Source organism: Erythrolamprus reginae, chromosome 2 (genome assembly GCF_031021105.1).
Source record: "Erythrolamprus reginae isolate rEryReg1 chromosome 2, rEryReg1.hap1, whole genome shotgun sequence".
NCBI lineage: Eukaryota > Metazoa > Chordata > Lepidosauria > Squamata > Dipsadidae > Erythrolamprus > Erythrolamprus reginae.
The window spans coordinates 34,813,494-34,834,540 of record NC_091951.1 but is presented as its reverse complement, the minus strand read 5'-3'; the positions used below and the strand labels follow the sequence as shown (position 1 = coordinate 34,834,540).

Genomic DNA, 21,047 nt, shown 5'->3' with positions numbered 1-21,047 from the left:
CCCTCTTCCTGCTTGTTATACCTCTAGCTATGCAGCCAAGCATCCTACTTGCTTTTCCTACCGCCTGACTGCACTGTTCACCCATTTTGAGACTGTCAGAAATCATTACCCCTAAATCCTTTTCTTTTGAAGTATTTGCTAACACAGAACTGCCAATACAATACTCAGATTGAGGATTCCTTTTCCCCAAGTGCATTATTTTACATTTGGAAACATTAAACTGCAGTTTCCATTGCTTTCACCATTTATCTAGTAAAGCTAAATCATTTACCATATTACAGACGCCTCCAGGAATATAAACGCTATTGCACACTTTAGAGTCATCGGCAAATAGGCAAACCTTCCCTACCAAACCTTCCCCTATGTCACTCACAAACATATTAAAAAGAATAGGACCCAGAACAGACCCTTGTGGCACACCGCTTGTAACCTGGCTCTGCTCAGAATACTCGCCATTAACAATAACTCTCTGATGTCTACGCTTCAGCCAGCTGCAAATCCATTGAACTATCCAGGGATTAAGTCCAATCTTCACTAATTTATCTATCAGCTCTTTATGTGGAACCGTATCAAAGGCTTTGCTGAAGTCCAGGTAGGCAATATCCACGGCACCACCTTCATCCAACACCTTTGTGACATAGTCAAAGAAATCAATGAGATTAGTCTGACATGATTTGCCTTCAGTAAAGCCATGCTGATTTGGGTCCAATAAGTTATTGTTTTTTAGGTGCTGATTTATCCTCTTTTTGAGTAGAGTCTCCATCATTTTAACTACAACTGATGTCAAGCTAACTGGCCTGTAGTTACCAGCTTCTTCTCTACTGCCCTTCTTGTGGATAGGCACAACACTGGCCATTCTCAAATCCTCAGGAACTTCTCCTGTTAACAAGGATTGGTTAAACAAATCAGTCAGGGGGGTAGTAATGACAGATCTGAGTTCTTTAAGAACTCTGGGGTGGATGCCATCTGGACCCATTGCCTTATTTATCTTTAATCGTTCAAGTTCTTCTAAGACATCGGCTTCTAAGATCACTGGAGCTGAATCCGTACAGCTGGAAGCAATGCTATATCCCTCTATAGTATTGTTTTGTAAGGTGTCTTTTGAGAAAACTGAACAGAAGTAGCTATTGTAATGGTCAGCGATCTCCTTATTCCCATTAATGCATGTATTATTTCCGGTACTAAGCTTTGTGATGCCGCAGTTTTTCTTCTTCTTATCACTAATATATCTGAAGAAGGTTTTATCCTCCTTCTTTACAGATTTGGCAATTTCTTCCTCTTTTAAGGCTTTAGCAGCATATATGATCTGTTTCGCCTCCTTCTGTCTCATTTTATACACCTCCCTATCAGCTATACTTCCAGACTCTTTATACCTCCTATAGGCAGCCTTTTTTTCATTGACTATAGCCCTTACATCATTGCTAAACCATAGCGGTTTCTTCTTCCTTTTACCTTTAGTTATTTGTCTTACATACAGTCCAGTGGCTTTTAAGATGGCCTTTTTTAATACAGTCCACTGGTTGCTCGCTCCTGCCATTTTATCCCTCCCCTTTAATTCATTATCTAAATATTCCCCCATTGCATTAAAATTTGTTTTTCTGAAATCCAATACTTTGGTTGCATTATAGGATTGCTCACAATGAGTTTTTACATCAAACTACAAACATAGATGGTCACTGCAACCTAAATTTTCTCCCACCTTGACATCTGAAACCCAACTCCCATTCGTAAAAACTAAATCTAGAATATTCTCCCCTCTAGTTGGTGTCTTATCCTTAGATCAAGCTCATGAGCTCACCCTGGAAATAGCAAAGGACCTGCCCATGGTTCCTCTGCCAGTGAAAATGGAGCTAGAGAGATCCGTGCATGCCCCTCCTGAGCTCCATTTTTACTTGCAGAGGTTTGCAGGAGGCTGTCCCAGCTGAAACGGAGCATAGGAAACTGTTTTCACTGGCAGAGCATTCAGGCCACCACAGGTGTCCCTGACACAACTGATGTCATGCTGGCCACAACCACCTTGGTCACACCACCACCAAGGTCAAACACAACCCTGATGTGACCCTCAATTAAATCAAGTGACACCCCTACCCTAATCCATCTCCCTCCTTAAGCAGGAGACCCAATACCATTTTAGACAAATGACTGTCCATTTTCTTCTTTAAAAAGCCTGAGTTATTAATTGGTTAATGGTTAATATCTTTTTAAACTGACAAATATATTAATTTCTCATAGATTATTAGTACTTATTTATTTATTATTTTATTTATTTATTTATTTAGATTTGTATGCTGCCCCTCTCCGCAGACTCGGGGCGGCTCACAACAAAGTGAAAAACAATTTATAACAAATCTAAATTTCTACTAAAAACATTTAAAAAACCCCATTTTCTAAACACACATACATACACACATACCATTCATAAATTGTATATGCCCGGGGGAGATGTCTCAGTTTCCCCATGCCTGACGACACAGGTGGGTCTTAAGGAGTTTACGAAAGGCAAGGAGAGTAGGGGCAGTTCTAATCTCCGGGGGGAGTTGGTTCCAGAGGGTCGGGGCCGCCACAGAGAAGGCTCTTCCCCTGGGGCCCGCCAACCGACATTGTTCAGTTGATGGGACCCGGAGAAGGCCCACTCTGTGGGACCTAATCGGTCGCTGGGATTCGTGCGGCAGCAGGCGGTCTCGGAGATATTCTGGTCCAGTGCCATGAAGGGCTTTAAAGGTCATAACCAACACTTTGAATTGTGACCGGAAGTTGATCGGCAACCAATGCAGACTGCGGAGTGTTGGTGAAACATGGGCATACCTAGGTAGGCCCATGACTGCTCTCGCAGCTGCATTCTGCACGATCTGAAGTTTCCGAACACTTTTCAAAGGTAGCCCCATGTAGAGAGCATTACAGTAGTCGAACCTCGAGGTGATGAGGGCATGAGTGACTGTGAGCAGTGAGTCCCGGTCCAGATAGGGCCGCAACTGGTGCACCAGGTGAACCTGGGCAAACGCCCCCCTCGCCACAGCTGAAAGATGGTTCTCTAATGTGAGCTGTGGATCGAGGAGGACACCCAAGTTGCAGACCCTCTCCGAGGGGGTCAATACTTCCCCCCCCCAGGGTAATGGAAGGACAGATGGAATTGTCCTTGGGATGCAAAACCCACAGCCACTCCGTCTTATCCGGGTTGAGTTTGAGTCTGTTGGCACCCATCCAGGCCCCAACAGCCTCCAGACACCGGCACATCACTTCCACTGCTTCGTTGACTGGACATGGGGTGGAGATGTAAAGCTGGGTATCATCAGCGTACTGATGATACCTCACCCCATGCCCTTGGATGATCTCACCCAGCGGTTTCATGTAGATATTGAATAGCAGGGGGGAGAGGACCGACCCCTGAGGCACCCCACAAGGGAGAGACCTCGGAGTCGACCTCTGACCCCCCACTAACACCGACTGCGACCGACCGGAGAGGTAGGAGGAGAACCACTGAAGAACAGTGCCTCCCACCCCCAACCCCTCCAGCCGGTGCAGAAGGATACCATGGTCGATGGTATCGAAAGCCGCTGAGAGGTCAAGAAGCACCAGGACAGAGGATAAACCCCTGTCCCAGGCCCGCTAGAGATCATCCATCAACGCGACCAAAGCAGTTTCCGTGCTGTAACCGGGCCTGAAACCCGACTGCTGGGAACCTAGATAATCGGCTTCTTCCAAGGATCGCTGGAGCTGGAGTGCCACCACCTTCTCGACAACCTTCCCCATAAAGGGAAGGTTGGAGACTTATTTGATTGCTTCATATGTTGAGTTGAAATATTGTTTGTTATATCCCCCCCCCTCCCAGCAACTATTTAGTATTGGTATATTATTACATTGTCTTCATTTAAATAATTGCTTTCAAATATTTCTATATATACTCTTTCATTGGCTGAATTTCTTTCAGCATTTGAAATGCAAGGCAGTTTAATAACTTCAGTTTAAAACAAAAACAAAAAACAAGACAACTGGCATTGTGCCAAGCTCCAGTTCAAAATTGGAAATAATCTTATTACATACTTTCTTCTGTCTTGTTCATTAGAAAAACTATGTGAAAGCTGTTTTCTGGATGTGCCCTCCAGCTATCTTGACCTAGTCATTTTTTTCCCTTCATATCTTTCTTTTGAATCCTTTTACTTCAGTCTCAGGATGATAAAAAATGAGGAATTCCTCACTGTGAGAGTTATGAGGATTTGAAACAGCCAGCCTTCTGGAGCTCCATTGCTGGATATTTTCAAGGAAAAATTGAACAGCAATTTGTTTGTTATGGTCTGACCATTCTCCTCTATGTAAGAACTTTCACTTTTTATTCTATGATTCTGTGAAAAAACCCTCTCTTGTATTGTTCACTAAATTTTCAAAATGTTTAAAAATCACTGATTAAAGCCTTATACATTCTATGACAGTTATGGCTAACATTTTTGTCATTGTGTGCCAAGAGCGCTCTAGTGTGCCATCACCCATAATGCAATGTGCCCCCCTGCACATGCCCTTTGTCCCCCCGCATGCGCACATGACCCCTACCCATGCCCCATTTTGAGCCTAGTAGGCCTCCCTGCAGCCTCCTGGGACCAAAAACAGGCCCTGCCACATAGATTCATAGAATTTATGACAAAGTCTTACTTTTCAAAAGTCATAATGTTTAAAATTCCAAATAGTCACACCCAGGCCTTTTCTGCTAATAGAGGCCCTCTGGCCATGTGGCCCGAAGCCAAAATCTTTTACCTAGGAGCAAGCAAAAAAGTTTTCTTAGAATAAGGTGACCAGACATCCCGTTTTCCATGGGACAGTCACGCTTTTAAGCAATTTTTCCTGTGTCCCGTGGCATTTTTTAAAAGTTCCAATTTTTTTTAAACAAGCTGCTGGACCTCCACATTGGTCGATTTTGAGCAGTGCGGAAGCTGAGCTACCTTCTTCGAGGCTTCCAAGTTTTTTCCCGGCAGATTCTACTCAGTGGTGCTGGGAAAAACCTCGGAAGCCATGAAGAAGACCAAACTGAGCTGCACACAGAGCAATGTTTCCTTTGGCCCGGGGCTCATGCCCGAAATGTTGGACTAGGCTGCTTGTGTCCCGAGGAGTTGTGCGAGCTGACTGAGCGTTTCGCCCTCCTCATCCATGAGAAGGAGATGTGTCTGCCTCCCTGGCAGGTCCTGGGGAGCAACAAGGGCACCCCGGAGGCGGCCAACCCACTGGGGGACCCTGCTTGCTGCTGCCCTCTGGAGCTGCTAGGCTGCCCTTCATGCCTGCATCTTCTCCACAAGCCAATTGAGCTACTGAGAACGCTCTGCCTCTGGGTTGGCATTGATTTGGAAGCAGGTGAGAGAGGCAGTGCAGGTGCCCACCATTGATGGAGAGGGAGAGAGAGAAAAGAAAGGAAGAGAGAGTAACAGATAGAGAAAGAAAGGGATGGAGAGAGAAAGAGAGAGAGAGAGAAATGATAGAGTGAGAAAGAGAGAGAGAACAAGAGAGAGAGAGCAAGAGAGAGAGAAAGAGAGATAGAGCATGAGAGAAAGAGAGAGAGGGAGGGAGAGAGAAAGAGAGTGACAAAGAGAGAGGGGAGAGAGAGAGAAAGAGGGGAGAGAGAAAGAGAAAGAAAGAAAGAGAAAGAAAGAGAGAGAGAGAGACAGCGAGAGAGAGAAGAGAGAGAGAGAAAGAGAGAGAGAAAGAGACAGGGAGAGAAAGAGACAAAGAGAAAGAAAGAGGGGGAGAGAGAAAGGGAGGAAGGAAGAGACAGAGAAAAAAGGAGAGGAAGGAAGAGTGGGAGAAAGAGAGTAAGAGGGAGGGAAGGAGGGAGAGAGAGAGAAAGAGACAAGGAGGAAGGAAGAGAGAGAGAAAGAGAGAGAGGAAGAGAGAGGAAGAGAGAATGAAAGAGGGAGGGAGATAGAAAGAAAGAGACAAAGGAAGGGAGAGAGAGAAAGAGGGAGGGAGGGGGAGAGAGACAGAAATAGAGAGAAAGGGTAGGAGGAAGAGAGAGAGAGAGACATTTTTTGGTAATTTTTTGTCTAAACTTTCTTTACCCCACCCCCACCCCGCTCAATGGTGTCCCTCTTTCCCAATCTTAAAATCTGGTCACTTTACCTTAGAAGTCATGTTCTTATAGCTTTGCCATCATTTGAATAAACACTTCGGCTTCTCTTCCTCTACCTCTAGCTAAGATTCTGTGCAGTTTGGAGAACCCCCAAATCCCACTTCTGTCTGGCCCTGCCCTGTCCAGCCCTGCCCACCCTTCCCCACTCCTCCAAGGACTCCCATGTGCCCTGTTTTGTATGTCGGTAAGGCTGTGCACATTGGCTCAGGAAAGATGAAAAATGGGCCTCTTGGAAATTTAGGAAGGCTGTAAATGGGCTTGTTCCCAGACCTCAGAGGGCCTTCAGAAAGCCCCTGGAACCTGGGGGGACAAAAATGCCCCCCCTGTCATGGTGCAAAAGGCCAACTAAGCCATGCCCACTATGGCATGTCTGTCCAGCACTGAGCAGAGAATCCCTTTCTAAAAATTTTGGAACTCATCCTCTGGAAAGGAACTATGGGGACCCCAATGGATTGTAAATGAGCAAGAGGTATTGGGGGAGACTTTGGATGGCCCCTTCCAACATGACATGGCTTTCCTCACAGTGGGATGCCTCATGTGTATTTAACAACCTGTGTACTTGATTAGCAAATATATTGAACAAACCGGAGTGATCACGTTTATTTAATCTGATTCAATCAAATAGATAGCTTCTATAACAATAGCATTTAGATTGATATATCTTTATCTTTCTTTATCTTTATTTAGATTTGTATGCTGCCCCTCTCCGCAGACTCGGGGCGGCTCACAACAAAGTGGAAAAAACAGTTTATAACAAATCTAAATTTCTACTAAAAACATTTAAAAAACCCCATTTTCTAAACACGCATACATACACACATACCATTCATAAATTGTATATGCCCGGGGGAGATGTCTCAGTTCCCCCATGCCTGACGACACAGGTGGGTCTTAAGAAGTTTACGAAAGGCAAGGAGAGTAGGGGCAGTTCTATTCTCCGGGGGGAGTTGGTTCCAGAGGGCCGGGGCCACCACAGAGAAGGCTCTTCCCCTGGGGCCCACCAACCGACATTGTTTAGTTGACGGGGCCCGGAGAAGGCCCACTCTGTGGGACCTAATCGGTCGCTGGGATTCGTGCGGCAGCAAGCGGTCTCGGAGATATTCTGGTCCAGTGCCATGAAGGGCTTTAAAGGTCATAACCAACACTTTGAATTGTGACCGGAAGTTGATTGGCAACCAATGCAGACTGCGGAGTGTTGGTGAAACATGGGCATACCTAGGTAGGCCCATGACTGCTCTCGCAGCTGCATTCTGCATGATCTGAAGTTTCCGAACACTTTTCAAAGGTAGCCCCATGTAGAGAGCATTACAGTAGTCGAACCTCGAGGTGATGAGGGCATGAGTGACTGTGAGCAGTGAGTCCCGGTCCAGATAGGGCCGCAACTGGTGCACCAGGTGAACCTGGGCAAACGCCCCCCTCGCCACAGCTGAAAGATGGTTCTCTAATGTGAGCTGTGGATCGAGGAGGACACCCAAGTTGCAAACCCTCTCCGAGGGGGTCAATACTTCCCCCCCCCCAGGGTAATGGAAGGACAGATGGAGTTTTCCTTGGGAGGCAAAACCCACAGCCACTCCGTCTTATCCGGGTTGAGTTTGAGTCTGTTGACACCCATCCAGGCCCCAACAGCCTCCAGACACCAGCACATCACTTCCACTGCTTTGTTGACTGGACATGGGGTGGAGATGTAAAGCTGGGTATCATCAGCGTACTGATGATACCTCACCCCATGCCCTTGGATGATCTCACCCAGCGATTTCATGTAGATATTGAATAGCAGGGGGGAGAGGACCGACCCCTGAGGCACCCCACAAGGGAGAGACCTCGGAGTCGACCTCTGACCCCCCACTAACACCGACTGCGACTGACCAGAGAGGTAGGAGGAGAACCACTGGAGAACACTTCACAGTGTTTTAAAGCCCTCTCTAAGTGGTTTACAGGGAGTAAAAGTATTGCCCCCAACAATCTGGGTCTTCCAATTGCAAATGTAATTGGCAGGCTTTATTTTATTGGTAACTTGAGGGTTACCTCTACAGAGTTTGTGTGTGTGTGTTGGTGGTGGTGGTTGTGAAATCATGTCTGACCCTTCACAATCCCATGGACAACATTCCTCCAGGCCTTCCTGTCTTCTACCATCCCCAAGAGTCCATTTAGATTCACACCAACTGCTTCAGTTACTCCATCCAGTCACTATATTCTCTGTCGTCTTCCTCTTCTTTTGCCCTCAATCGTTCCCAGCATTAGGCTCTTCTCCAGTGACCAAAATATTTGAATTTCATCTTCAGGGTCTGGCCTTCTAAAGAGCGCTCAGGATTGATCTCCTCTAGGGACTGACTTGTTCATTCGCCTTGCAGTCCAAGGAATTCACAGGAGTCTTCTACAGCACTATTTATTTATTTATTTATTTATTTATTTGTTTGTTTATTTGTTTGTTTATTTATTTATTTATTTATTTATTTAGTTAGTTAGTTAGTTAGTTAGTTAGTTAGTTAGTTAGTTAGTTAGTCAGTCCAATGCACAATAATACACAATGAAGGTTATAGAGGATATACTCAAGTAAATATATTAGAGAAGAATAGAAGTGAAAATATAGGAATAAAATATATCAGTAAGAGAATAGAAGAAAAGATATAGGGATAGTAGATATGATATATGAGATATAGGAGAGACAATAGGACAGGGGACGAGAGGCACGACACAAAAATATGTAACCCTTCCCTGGTGCAGAGCTGAAGGGATTGGATACTGTAGCCTAGAGGATAATTATCTGCCTTACAAGACAAAGGTTGCAGGTTCAAGTCCCAGTGGGTATGACTAGCTGATGAGGCCAAAATAAGGACGAAATAGATCTATCCTAGTCTCCCTTAATTTTCAAATTTAGTTAGTCCAATGCACAATAATACACAATGAAGGTTATAGAGGATATACTCAAGTAAATATATGAGGCCAAAATAAGGCCGAAATAGATCTATCCTGATGAGGCCAAAATAAGGCCGAAATAGATCTATCCTAGTCTCCCTTAATTTTCAAATTCAGCAAACAAAACAAAAAAAGTGACATATATATATATATGTGTGTGTGTGTTTTCGTAGATTTTCACGGGTATATGTATGTAGATTGTTCTGAGTTCGGGTTTTGCCTGATTTCACCGAAACGTCGCATAGACACTCAAAATATTACACGGGGCAAAACCCAAACTCAGAACAATCTACATATATATATGCAAGACCTGAGCTGCCTTCCTTCTATAAATACTGGTGGCTGGGTGTGGTTTGATGGCTCAGCAATTGCCTGCTGTGTAGAAACTTCCTGGTAACAATTGGGGTCCTTGATGTAGCTGAGGTATGCTGATTAGTTAATGGTTGTAGATTAGGCGTGATATCCTGAGTAGTTGGAACTTGCAGGCTGCTTGATTGCTTTATAATGTGTGTTCTGAGTCTGGTTTCTATGGCTGGGATACCTTTGAGGGCTGGTTTCCAGATGTCTGGTAAGCAGGAGGTATCATCCCGCTTGTTCATATTTTGGGGATGTTTTTCTATCTCGATGGCTTCCATGATTATTCTTTTGCTGTAGTGTTCTGTTTTGGAAATTAATTTGGTACTGTCAAAATCAATTTCATGTCCTGTAGTTTTGAAGTGTTGGAAAAGGGAGGAAGTTTTTTCTTTTTTCTTTAATGCATTCTTATGTTTTGCAACACGTGCATTTACTCTCCTGTTAGTTTGTCCAATATATGTGGCTGGGCAGATTTTACACGGTATTTGATAAACTCCCTGGTTTTCTAGTTGGATATTGTCTTTCGGGTTTCTTAGGATGTTGGCTATTTTTTTATCTGTACCAAAGGCTGTCTTGATGTTGTGTTTGCGGAGAATTTTACTGATTTTATCTGTGGTGCCTTTGATGTAAACGTCGCCAGAAATTTCCAAATCCTACACGGGAAGAAACCCGAATACAGTGGTACCTCGAGATACGAGTTTAATTCGTTCCGGACCTGGGCTCTTAAGTCGAGCAGCTCTTATCTCGAACGACTTTTCCCCATAGGAATTAATGTAAATAATTTTAATTGGTTCCAGCCCTTAAAAAACTCACAAAGTTAGTCTAAATTATGCAGAAAGACATGTTTTTAATGAAGAAATGTACATGTACATATAAATGAATAATGAAGTTTCTTTCACTTAACTTGTAAACTTTCTTAAACTTTTAAATTTACATATGTTCAACTTCTCTGCCACCCAATCCTGTAGGACAGAGGTCCCCAACCCTTTTTGCACCAGGGACCGGCTTTAAGCGATCAAGAGAGGAATGGGTGAATGAATGGACGGAGGGTGGGAAGGAAGGAAGGAAAGGGGGAAGGGACAGGAACAGAGGAAGGAAGCAAGGAAACTTATGAAAGGGGAGAGTAAGAGAGGAATGAGTGAAGGGAGGGAGGGAGGGAAGAAGGTGGGAAGGAGAAAGAAAAGAAGAAATAGAAGGGAAGGTAAAAGAGAGAAAGAAAAAGAGCAAGAAAGAAAGCTGCAAGCACCCCCCCGAGCCCCCCAGGCCGGCTGCAACCTTTTAAAACATGCGCGCCGCTTCGCAGCTGTCTCCTGAAGCCGAACGCGGAAGTTAGCGTTTGGCTTCAGGAGACAGCTCCTTGGCGCTTGTATCTCGAATTTGGGCTTGTAAGTAGAACAAAAATATCTCTCCCCTCCCAGCTCTTATCTCGAGTTGCTCTTAAGTAGAGCAGCTCTTATGTCGGGGTTCCACTGTATACCAAGACCGTCATACCTGCACCCATGAAAATCTACGAAAACGTACATATACATACATGTATATATACATACACATATACATATACATACATACATACATACATACATACATACATACATACATACATATATATATATATATATATATATATTTGTTTTCGTAAATTTTCACGGGTATATGTATGTAGATTGTTCTGAGTTCGGTTTTGCCCTGTGTAATATTTTGCATGTTTATGCGACGTTTCAGTGAAATCACATTCACCATCATCAGGCTGAAGTTTCCAAGCTTCGTGCTGTTGTAAAATTCCATTTTACAACAGCACGAAGCTTGGAAACTTCAGCCTGATGATGGTGAATGTGATTTCACCGAAACGTCGCATAAACATGCAAAATATTACACAGGGCAAAACCCGAACTCAGAACAATCTACATATATATATATATATATATGTATGTATGTATGTATGTATGTATGTATGTATGTATGTATGTATCAAATGTTTTTAGCTGAAATTTTAAAATTAAGGGAGACTAGGATGGAACCATTTCGGCCTTGTTCTGGCCTCATCAGCTAGCCAAACCCTTCCTTACTGGGATTCGATCTGGCAGCCTCTGCCTTGTAAGGCAGAGAGTTAGCAGTTGAGCCACCAGACCTTGATCCCTCCAGCTCTGTACCAGGGAGGGGCTATATGTTTTTGGCTACGTTTCGACGAGGTCCCACTCGTCATCTTCAGGCTGGTGTTTCTGTCCTTGTTCTAGGGCGAACACAGCGAGACCTGAGCTGCCTTCCTTCTATAAATACTGGTGGCTGGGTGTGGTTTGATGGCTCAGCAATTGCCTGCTGTGTAGAAACTTCCTGGTGAGTCAGTGGGGTAACACCTGGGGTCGTTGATGTAGCTGAGGTATGCTGATTAGTTAATGGTTGTAGATTAGGTGTGATATCCTGAGTAGTTGGAGCTTGCAGGCTACTTGATTGTTTTGCAATGTGTGTTCTGAGTCTGGTTTCTATGGCTGGGATACATTTGAGGGCTGGTTTCCAGATGTCTGGTAGGCGGGAGGTATCATCCCACTTGTTCATATTTTGGGGATATATATATATATATATGTCACATGTTTTTTTGCTGAATTTGAAAATTAAGGGAGACTAGGATAGATCTATTTCGTCCTTATTTTGGCCTCATCAGCTAGCCATACCCACTGGGACTTGAACCTGCAACCTTTGCCTTGTAAGGCAGAGAATTATCCTCTAAGCTACAGTATCCAATCCCTTCATCTCTGCACCAGGGAAGGGTTACATATTTTTGTGTCGAATATTACATATTTTTGTGTCGACTTCTCTGCCACCCAATTCCGAAGGACTCAAAGGCACTGAGTTCAAAAGCACTCAGTCTTCCTTATAGTCCCAACTGGGAAAACCATAGCCTTGACTATCCACACTTTTGTTGGCAGGATGATGTCTCTGCTTTTTAGTATGCTGTCTAGATTTGCCATAACTTTCCTCCCCAGAAGCAAGCATATTTTAATTTCTTGGCTGTAGTTCCCATCTGTGGTAATCTGATATCAAGTTCCTGTGCCTCTTTGAAATCCTGCCTATATTTCTGGAAGTTTTCGGTCCACATACTGCTGGAGCCTAGCTTGTAGGATTTTGAGCATAAGTTTGCTAGTATGTGAAATGACTGCAATGGTGCAGTAGTTTAAACATTCTTTCACATTGCACTTCTTTGGAATTGGAATGTAAACTGACCTTTTCCAATCCTGGGGTCACTGTTGAATTTTCCAAATTTGCTGACAAATTGAGTGTAGCACTTTTACTGCATCATCTTTTAAGATTTTGAATAGTTGAGCAGGAATACTATCTCCTTTACTAGCTTTGTTGTTGTTCAGACTTCCATTTGACTTTATATTTCAAGATGTCTGGCTCGAAGTCAGTGACTAACCCATCATGGTTATCAGGGACAATAAGTTCATTCTTGTATAGTTCTTCTGTGTAATTTCCCACCTCTTCTTAATCTCTTCTCTCTGTGTTAGATGCCTGCCATTTTGGTCCTTTATCATGCCAATCCTTGCATGAAACATTCCCTTCATATCTCCAATTTTCTTGAGGAGACTCATGCCCAGCAAACAAAATACAAACTGTACTTTCTAAGACAGCCCCAGTAAGTAAAATAGTTGAGGCACGGAAATCCACTGTGCTGTGTGAATCAGTTGAACTGAAGAACATGGAAACATAGGCCACCCCCACCCCGCTCAATGGTGTCTCAATGGTATTTGGAGAAATATATATAAGTGCTGTCTTCTAGGCAAATCTGAACAATTTACAACACAGAATTAAATGTATTTGGCTTTATACCTGTGGAATTTTATAGATGCTCAAGACATTAGATATATGATCAAAGAGTTCAGAATCCATCTCTTCAAGAACAGCCAGCAGATTCCTTTGTCTTCCACATCTATAATTTGGGACATTCTCTTGCCCTGTAGACAGCACATCCAGCATGGCCTCATATGTCATTCTTGCACTGAAAAAATTCTGATAGATGTTGTAGCCCAAGGTGAGGTTGGGTAAGAGCCTTGAATTCTGGTTGACTTCATGAACAGCCAACAAAAAAGGCAGAATGTGGTAGAAGGTGTTCTCACTGCAATGTAAGAAATTTCATATTTTTTGCTCTATATCAATGATTTATGTGATCAACTTAAAAGCAATTCCGTTCTTTTTGCCAATGATGTAAAAGTATTCAATTCTACAGATAATTCTGTTGTTTTGCAAAGTGATCTTGACTATGTGTCTGAATGGTAATCTATATGGCAACTTCAAATTTTGATTAATAAATGCTCTGTCTTACATATTGGTAAACATAATCAGAATGTCAAGTATAAGGTAGGTGGCATTGATCTAGTAGATGACCCTAACTTTGTTAAGTACCTAGGTGTACTTATCTCTGATGATTTTTGCTCCAAAGCTCACTGTAACAGCATTGCTAAAAAAGCATTAAGAGTTGTAAACTTAATTTTGTGAAGCTTTTTTTCTGGAAACTTATAAAACCTATGCTAGACCAATTTTAGAGTATTGTTCAACTGTTTGGAATCCCCACCATATATTTGACATCAGTAAAATCCAGCAGATTCCGAAGTGCTTCATGAGAAATGTTTTGTACTCTTCTGTACACAATAGAATTCCTTACACTATCAGGCTCAAAATTGGACTTTGGATTTTGCAGTTGATAGACATTTTTGAAATTTCTATGAGAAGAACAGTCTCATTGACACCACTAGGAGCTTCTTGCCAAAAGAAATATCAGAGAGAGATAGCAAACCTCTTATGTCAGGATCAAAGGAATCTTTTCAAAATCACCAGAATTGATTCTGCCTATCATTTTATTTTTTTATTATTTATTACTTGGATTTGTATGCCGCCCCTCTCCGAAGACTCGGGGTGGCTCACAACATGTAAAAAGACAAATCATAAGTAATCAACAATTTAAAATTTTAAAGATTTAAAAAACCCCACAAACTAACAGACTCACACACAAGCATACCATATATAAATTCAACGTGCCCAGGGGGGGGGATGTTTCAATTCCCCCATGCCTGACGGCAAAGGTGGGTTTTAAGAAGTTTACGGAAGGCAGGAAGAGTAGGGGCAGTTCTAATCTCCGGGGGGAGTTGGTTCCAGAGGGCCGGTGCCGCCACAGAGAAGGCTCTTCCCCTGGGGCCCGCCAACCGACATTGCTTAGTTGACGGGACCCAGAGAAGGCCCACTCTGTGGGACCTAATTGGTCGCTGGGATTCGTGCGGCAGGAGGCGGTCTCGGAGATATTCTGGTCCAGTGCCATGAAGGGCTTTAAAGGTCATAACCAACACTTTGAATTGTGACCGGAAACTGATCGGCAGCCAGTGCAGACTGCGGAGTGATGGTGAAACATGGGCATACCTGTGTAAGCCCATGACTGCTCTCGCAGCTGCATTCTGCACGATCTGGAGTTTCCGAACACTTTTCAAAGGTAGCCCATGTAGAGAGCATTACAGTAGTCGAACCTCGAGGTGATGAGGGCATGAGTGACTGTGAGTAGTGAGTCCCGGTCCAGATAGGGCCGCAACTGGTGCACCAGGCAAACCTGGGCAAACGTCCCCCTCGCCACAGCTGCAAGATGTTGTTCTAATGTGAGCTGTGGATCGAGGAGGACGCCCAAGTTGCGGACCCTCTCTGAGGGGGTCAATAATTCCCCCCCCCAGGGTAATGGACGGACAGATGGAGTTGTCCTTGGGAGGCAAAACCCACAGCCACTCCGTCTTATCCGGGTTGAGTTTGAGTCTGTTGACACCCATCCAGGCCCCAACAGCCTCCAGGCACCGGCACATCACTTCCACCGCTTCGTTGACTGGGCATGGGGTGGAGATGTAAAGCTGGGTATCATCGGCATATTGATGATACCTCACCCCATGTCCTTGGATGATCTCACCCAGCGGTTTCATGTAGATGTTAAATAGCAGGGGGGAGAGGACCGACCCCTGAGGCACCCCACAAGGGAGAGACCTAGGAGTCGACCTCTGTCCCCCCACTAACACCGACTGCAACCGGCCAGAGAGGTAGGAGGAGAACCACTGAAGAACAGTGCCTCCCACTCCCAACCCCTCCAGCCGGCGCAGAAGGATACCATGGTCGATGGTATCGAAAGCCGCTGAGAGGTCAAGGAGCACCAGGACAGAGGATAAACCCCTGTCCCGGGCCCGCCAGAGATCATCCATCAACGCGACCAAAGCGGTTTCCATGCTGTAACCGGGCCTGAAACCCGACTGCCGGGGACCTAGATAATCGGCTTCTTCCAAGGACCGCTGGAGCTGGAGTGCCACCACCTTCTCAACAACCTTCCCCATAAAGGGAAGGTTGGAGACTGGACGGTAGTTATTAAGCACAGCTGGGTCCAGGGAGGGCTTCTTGAGGAGGGGGCGCACAAGCGCTTCTTTATAGAGTGATGGAAAAACTCCCCTCCCCAAGGAAGCGTTGGTAATCTCCTGGGCCCAGCTCCGTGTCACCTCCCTGCTGGCCGAGACCAACCAGGAGGGACACGGATCCAGTAAACAGGTGGCGGAACTCACAGCTCCAATGGCCTTGTCCACTTCATCAGGTGTCACCAGATCAAACTCTTCCCAGACAGGTGGACAAGTATGTGCCCCAGTCACCTCGACTGACTCGTTGTCAGTCGACTCTGCTATACAATTGGAGTCGAGGTCGGCCCGAATCCAAGCGACTTTATCAGCGAAAAACGAGTTAAAGTCCTCGGCACTACTCTGCAAGGGCTCCCCAACTCCCCCCTGATTAAGAAGGGAGCGGGTCACCCTAAACAGAGCGGCCGGGCGGGATTCCACTGATGCAATCAAGGTGGCATGGTACGCGCATCTTGCCGCCTTGAGCACCACTTTGTAAGTCTTAATAAAAGCTCTTACAAGTGTTCGATCAGATTCAGACCTACTCTTCCTCCATCGCTTCTCTAGACGTCTCTTCTGGCGTTTCAACTCCCGGAACTCCTCGTTGAACCATGGAGCTCTACGGGGTCTAGCGCCACGGAGAGGTCGCAAAGGCGCAATCCGGTCAAGGGCCTCTGCTGCAGCCTCGTTCCAGGCTTTCGCAAGAGACTCTGCCGAACTGTGGACAAGTGCCTCTGGTATAACCCCAAGCGCCGTCTGAAAGCCCTCTGGGTCCATCAGGCATCTGGGGCGGAACATCTTAATTGGTTCCGCCTCCCTGCGGGGAAGGATTGGAGCCAGGAAGTCAAGCCGTAGTAGAAAATGGTCTGACCATGACAAAGGCACTGCTTCTAAGCCCCTTAGTCTCAGACCATTACTCAGTTGCTCGGAAAGGAATACCATGTCGGGTGCGTGCCCCCCCTCATGAGTCGGACCCCGTACTACTTGAGTCAGGTCCATGGCTGTCATGGTGGCCATGAACTCCTGTGCCAACCCAGAGGTTTCGCCGAGTGACGGCAGGTTGAAGTCCCCCAAGACAATAAGTCTGGGGAACTCCACCGCCAACCCGGCTACCTCCTCGAGTAGCACAGGCAGGGCTTTTGACACGCAGCTGGGAGGCAGGTACGTGAGAAGTAAGCCCACCTGAACCCCTAGGTCCAACTTCATCAAGAGTGACTCGCAACCCGCAATTTCCGGAGCAATGAGTCCACGTAGGCAAAGGCTCTCCCTGGCTATAATAGCCACTCCTCCCCCCCTTCCCTGGGGTCGAGGTTGATGCCATATCTGAAACCCAGCTGGGCAAATTTCAGAGAGAGGAACACCTCCCTTTGGGCCCAGCCAGGTTTCAGTAATACTTGCTAGGTCGGCCTCCTCATCCAGGATCAGATCCCGGATGAGGAGAGCTTTGTTTACCACCGACCTGGCATTAAGCAGCAGCAACCTGAGTCCAGGGCCAGAGTTACACTCATCACCAGTACCCAAGATTGGGCTCACGGAGCCAGAACAAGGGATCGTTATTAAGCAACGGTCCCTCGTTCCCCTGGAACGGCTAACTCCGCGGCCCCCGCCATATCTGCCTCTCCCCAGCAACACAGGAATATTCCGACCCTCTGCCACCCCCAGAGATCGATGCCCCATCCCCTCCTGCCTCTTGAGCGTCAGGTGGGCCAAATCTACCATTCATACTCCCACCATTCATCTCATCCATACCGTGACCCCACCCACCCCAGTCATCCCAATCATACCGGCCATTCAGCCCATGCACACAAGTAATTCTGTCCCAGTCATCCATTTAAATTTTGAACCCCCAATACTAAAAATAGATTAAATTTATAACAGTTAAAACAGTAAAAACACTAATAAATATGTAAAAAATGCAATTTCCAGTTAATTAATTAGTTAGTTAAATATTAAACAAATAAAAATATAAAAATATAAAAATAGCTAAGAATAAAATGTATTAAGATGTATTAAAAATATAGAAAAATATAGAAGAAAAAGGAGCCAGTCAGTAGTTCTTAAATAGTCAATAGCAAGGTGGTACCAAAGTCTAGGTACCGTATTTTTCGCTCTATAAGACGCACCTGCTGATAAGACGCACCTAGATTTTAGAGGAGGAAAATAGAAAAAAAATATTTTGAGCCAAAAAGGGGAGAGGAAGAGAGGAAGGAGTGAAAGAAGGGAGTGAGGGAGGAAAGAAGGGAGGAAGGAAAAGGAAAGCAAGAAATGGAGGGAGGAAAGGAAGGAAGGAAAGAAAGAAAGAAAGAAAGAAAGAAAGAAAGAAAGAAAGAGGGAAGGAACAGGAACAGAGGAAGGAAGCAAGGAAACTTATGAAAGGGGAGAGTAAGAGAGGAAGGACTGAAGGGAGGGAGGGAGGGAAGAAGGTAGGAAGGAGAAAGAAAAGAAGAAATAGAGGAAGGGAAGGTAAAAGAGAGAAAGAAAAAGAGCAAGAAAGAAAGCAAGAAAGAGAGAAAGAAAATGAAAGAGAAATAAAAATAGAGAGGGGGAATGAAAGAAATGGAAGGAGGGAAGGAAGGAGAGAAAGCAAGAGAAAGAAAGAAAGCAAGAGAAAGAAAAAAGAATGAAAGAGCAAGAGAGCAAGAGAGAAAAAGAAAGAAAGAAAGAAAGGCAACTTCAAAGAAAGGCTCACTGAGCATCTCTCACTCTCTCTCTTTCTATCCCTCTTTCTTTCTTTCTCTTCCTTTCTCTCTCTCCTCTTCCTTTATCTCCTCTCTCTCCCTCCCTCTCTTTCTCTCCCCCCTCTCTCCCCCTTTCCCTCTCTCTCCCTCTCTTGCTATCTCTCCCCCTCTCCCTCTCTCTTTCTCTCCCCCCCTTTCCCTCTCTCTTTCTCTCTCTCCCTCTCTTGCTAGCTCTCCCCCCTCTCCCACTCTCTTTCTCCCTCTCCCTCTCTCTCCCCCTCTCTCTTTCTCTCTCTCCCCCCCCTTTCTCTCCCTCTCTCTTTCTCACTATCTTGCTGTCTGTTGCTCTCACTCACTCTCGTTCTCCGTTCTTCTTAGCGGTGACGCGCGCACGCCCTGCCCGCCTCACCTTTGCCGAGAGCTCTCAGCAAGGGGGTTGTAGGAGAGGCGGGGCCGGCGGCAAAGGTGATATTCAATGTCGGGGGCGCACGGGCGGTTGCAGGCGTTCCCTACCTCCCTGCTAGCCCACTCGGAATATTCAAAATAAGAAAAACCTTCGCCGGCAAAGGCTTTTCTTATTTTGAATATTCCGAGTGGGCTAGCAGGGAGATAGGGAACGCGCCAACCGCCCGTGCGCCCCCGACATTGAATATCGCCTTTGCCGGCCTCCGCTGACAAAAGCCTTTGCCGGCATTTCCTCTCGGCGCAGCGGCGGGCGGAGAGAAGGAAGGGGGGGCAGCGGCGTCCCTCCTGGCCTTGGCGGGCCGCCCGACCCTCCCCACCTCCTGCAAACGCGGCGGGCGGCGGGGGGGAGAGCGAGGAGCCGGTTCCGGCGGGCGCGGGGCTTGGCTGGCTGGCTGGCGTGGGGAGCGCCGCTGGTGGTGAGGAGGGAGACCCTCCTCCGGGAGGGAGGGGGCCAGGCAGCAGCTAGCCAGCCAGCCGGCGGGATGGCGCTTCGGAGTTCGCAGCCTCCCCCCCCCACCCTGCCTGCATCTTCGCTCCATAAGACGAGGCTGATTTTTCTTCCTACTTTGGGAGGAAAAAAACTGCGTCTTATGGAGCGAAAAATACGGTAAATGGCTTAAGATTTTATATAATTGTCCACTTAGCACTTTTCCAGGTTTCTGGGGAAAAAGATCACCAAAGTGCTGGCCCTGACCACTGACCAGCATCCCCAGTCCAAGTCCATATGGTTTAGTTATTGTTTCCCCCAACTTCCTCAACCTTATGTTCTTCTTTTTTCTTGTCGTTTGTTTCAATTGCCTTCCACTGCTCGCTGTTCTTCCTGGGTGGCATCTCCCCTCGCAATAGTCTCTCTGGCTCCAGGCCTGCACCATGGCCCCCGTTTCAGTAGTCCCCCCGACGACGGGCGCCCCCACCATTTGGCACCACAGCGTCCCGGGACTAGATTTAACACTGAAGGGTCCAGCCTTGTTCAATCTTGGTGCTCAGTCTCGGTAGTATTTCCCAACAACAACCACCCGAAAGACACTCCAGAGCTGCAGGTATCAAGGTCTTATTGGGGGTGCTCTCTCTCCAGCCTCCAAATCTCCCCATCCTATCGAGCACGGCAACAGAGGAAGGCAACATGCAGCGGGGGGGGGGGGGCGGCTGAGTTCTGATTAGCCGCCGCCATTCCCGCTTCCCAGCTGATCGGTCTGACAGTCTTTATAGCAAAGGAGACAGCGAAGAAGACAGAAGACACACAGAAGACACGCAGCAGATGTTCACCTCCAAGCCACCGGGCTGCAAACGAGCTGTAAATGGGCTGTCCGGCGCCTCCGACTCCCTCCCAACAGCACAACACAGCTCAGCTGTAAACAGCAGCCGCCATTCCGCCACGTCTCTGTCAATCCGGCTCCGGGCGTGTTCGCGGCCAAACAGCTCACCCCTGCCGCGAACAACGCTGAATTCAGGTCTTCGGAAGCAGGGACACCTCACCTCCAAGCAGGTTGCTCATTTGACGTGGGGGGGGGTTTCTATATTCTCTATATTTCTGATGTTTCAGCCGTAGTCCGGTGGAGCTATGATTCCACCCTCCTTCCCCCACCGGAACCGGAAATCAAAAAAAATAAATAAAAATATTCTCCACATTATGACTTGGGAGGGAAAATGAGGAAAATTATTCTTATAGTTGAGTAACCAGGGAGGGAAAATGGTTGCAATAGTCTCACTCAAAAAGGAAGTGTAGAAGTTTCTTACTACTGTAACTGTTTCAATCTGTTTAGAATAAACTTTTGCAAAACCAAAACATTTGTTTAATTTACTTACTTATTTGCACTCATTTCAGTTCACAATAATCCATAAAATGTAAATAAAATCATACCCTTACTCCAGGCACCAAAGTAGATATGTTCATAGCTTGCAACCCCCATCCTAGCCCATACTTGTGGAAGATCACCTGTATGGAACCCATATTGCATATCTGACACCAACACAATTGAGAGAGTCCAGAAATATTTCACAAGAGGAGTCCTTCTCTCCTCTTCCCACAACAAAATGCCTCATTCCACAAGACTTGAAATTCTTCAATTAGACAACTTACATCTCCATCGTTTCCATTCCTACTTAAGTATAGTTCATAAATCA

The 21,047-nt window shown here is 45.9% G+C and overlaps 1 protein-coding gene across 1 annotated transcript in view; it reads right to left on the bottom strand.

The window, feature by feature from the left end:
* LOC139159320 (vomeronasal type-2 receptor 26-like) overlaps positions 1 to 21,047 on the bottom strand; it is a 37,698-nt gene that overhangs the window by 13,580 nt on the left and 3,071 nt on the right. Inside the window, exon 3 of the mRNA XM_070736643.1 lies at positions 13,205 to 13,490. Within this exon, the coding sequence (XP_070592744.1) occupies positions 13,205 to 13,490 (286 nt within the window). The remainder of the gene's footprint in view (positions 1 to 13,204; positions 13,491 to 21,047) is intronic.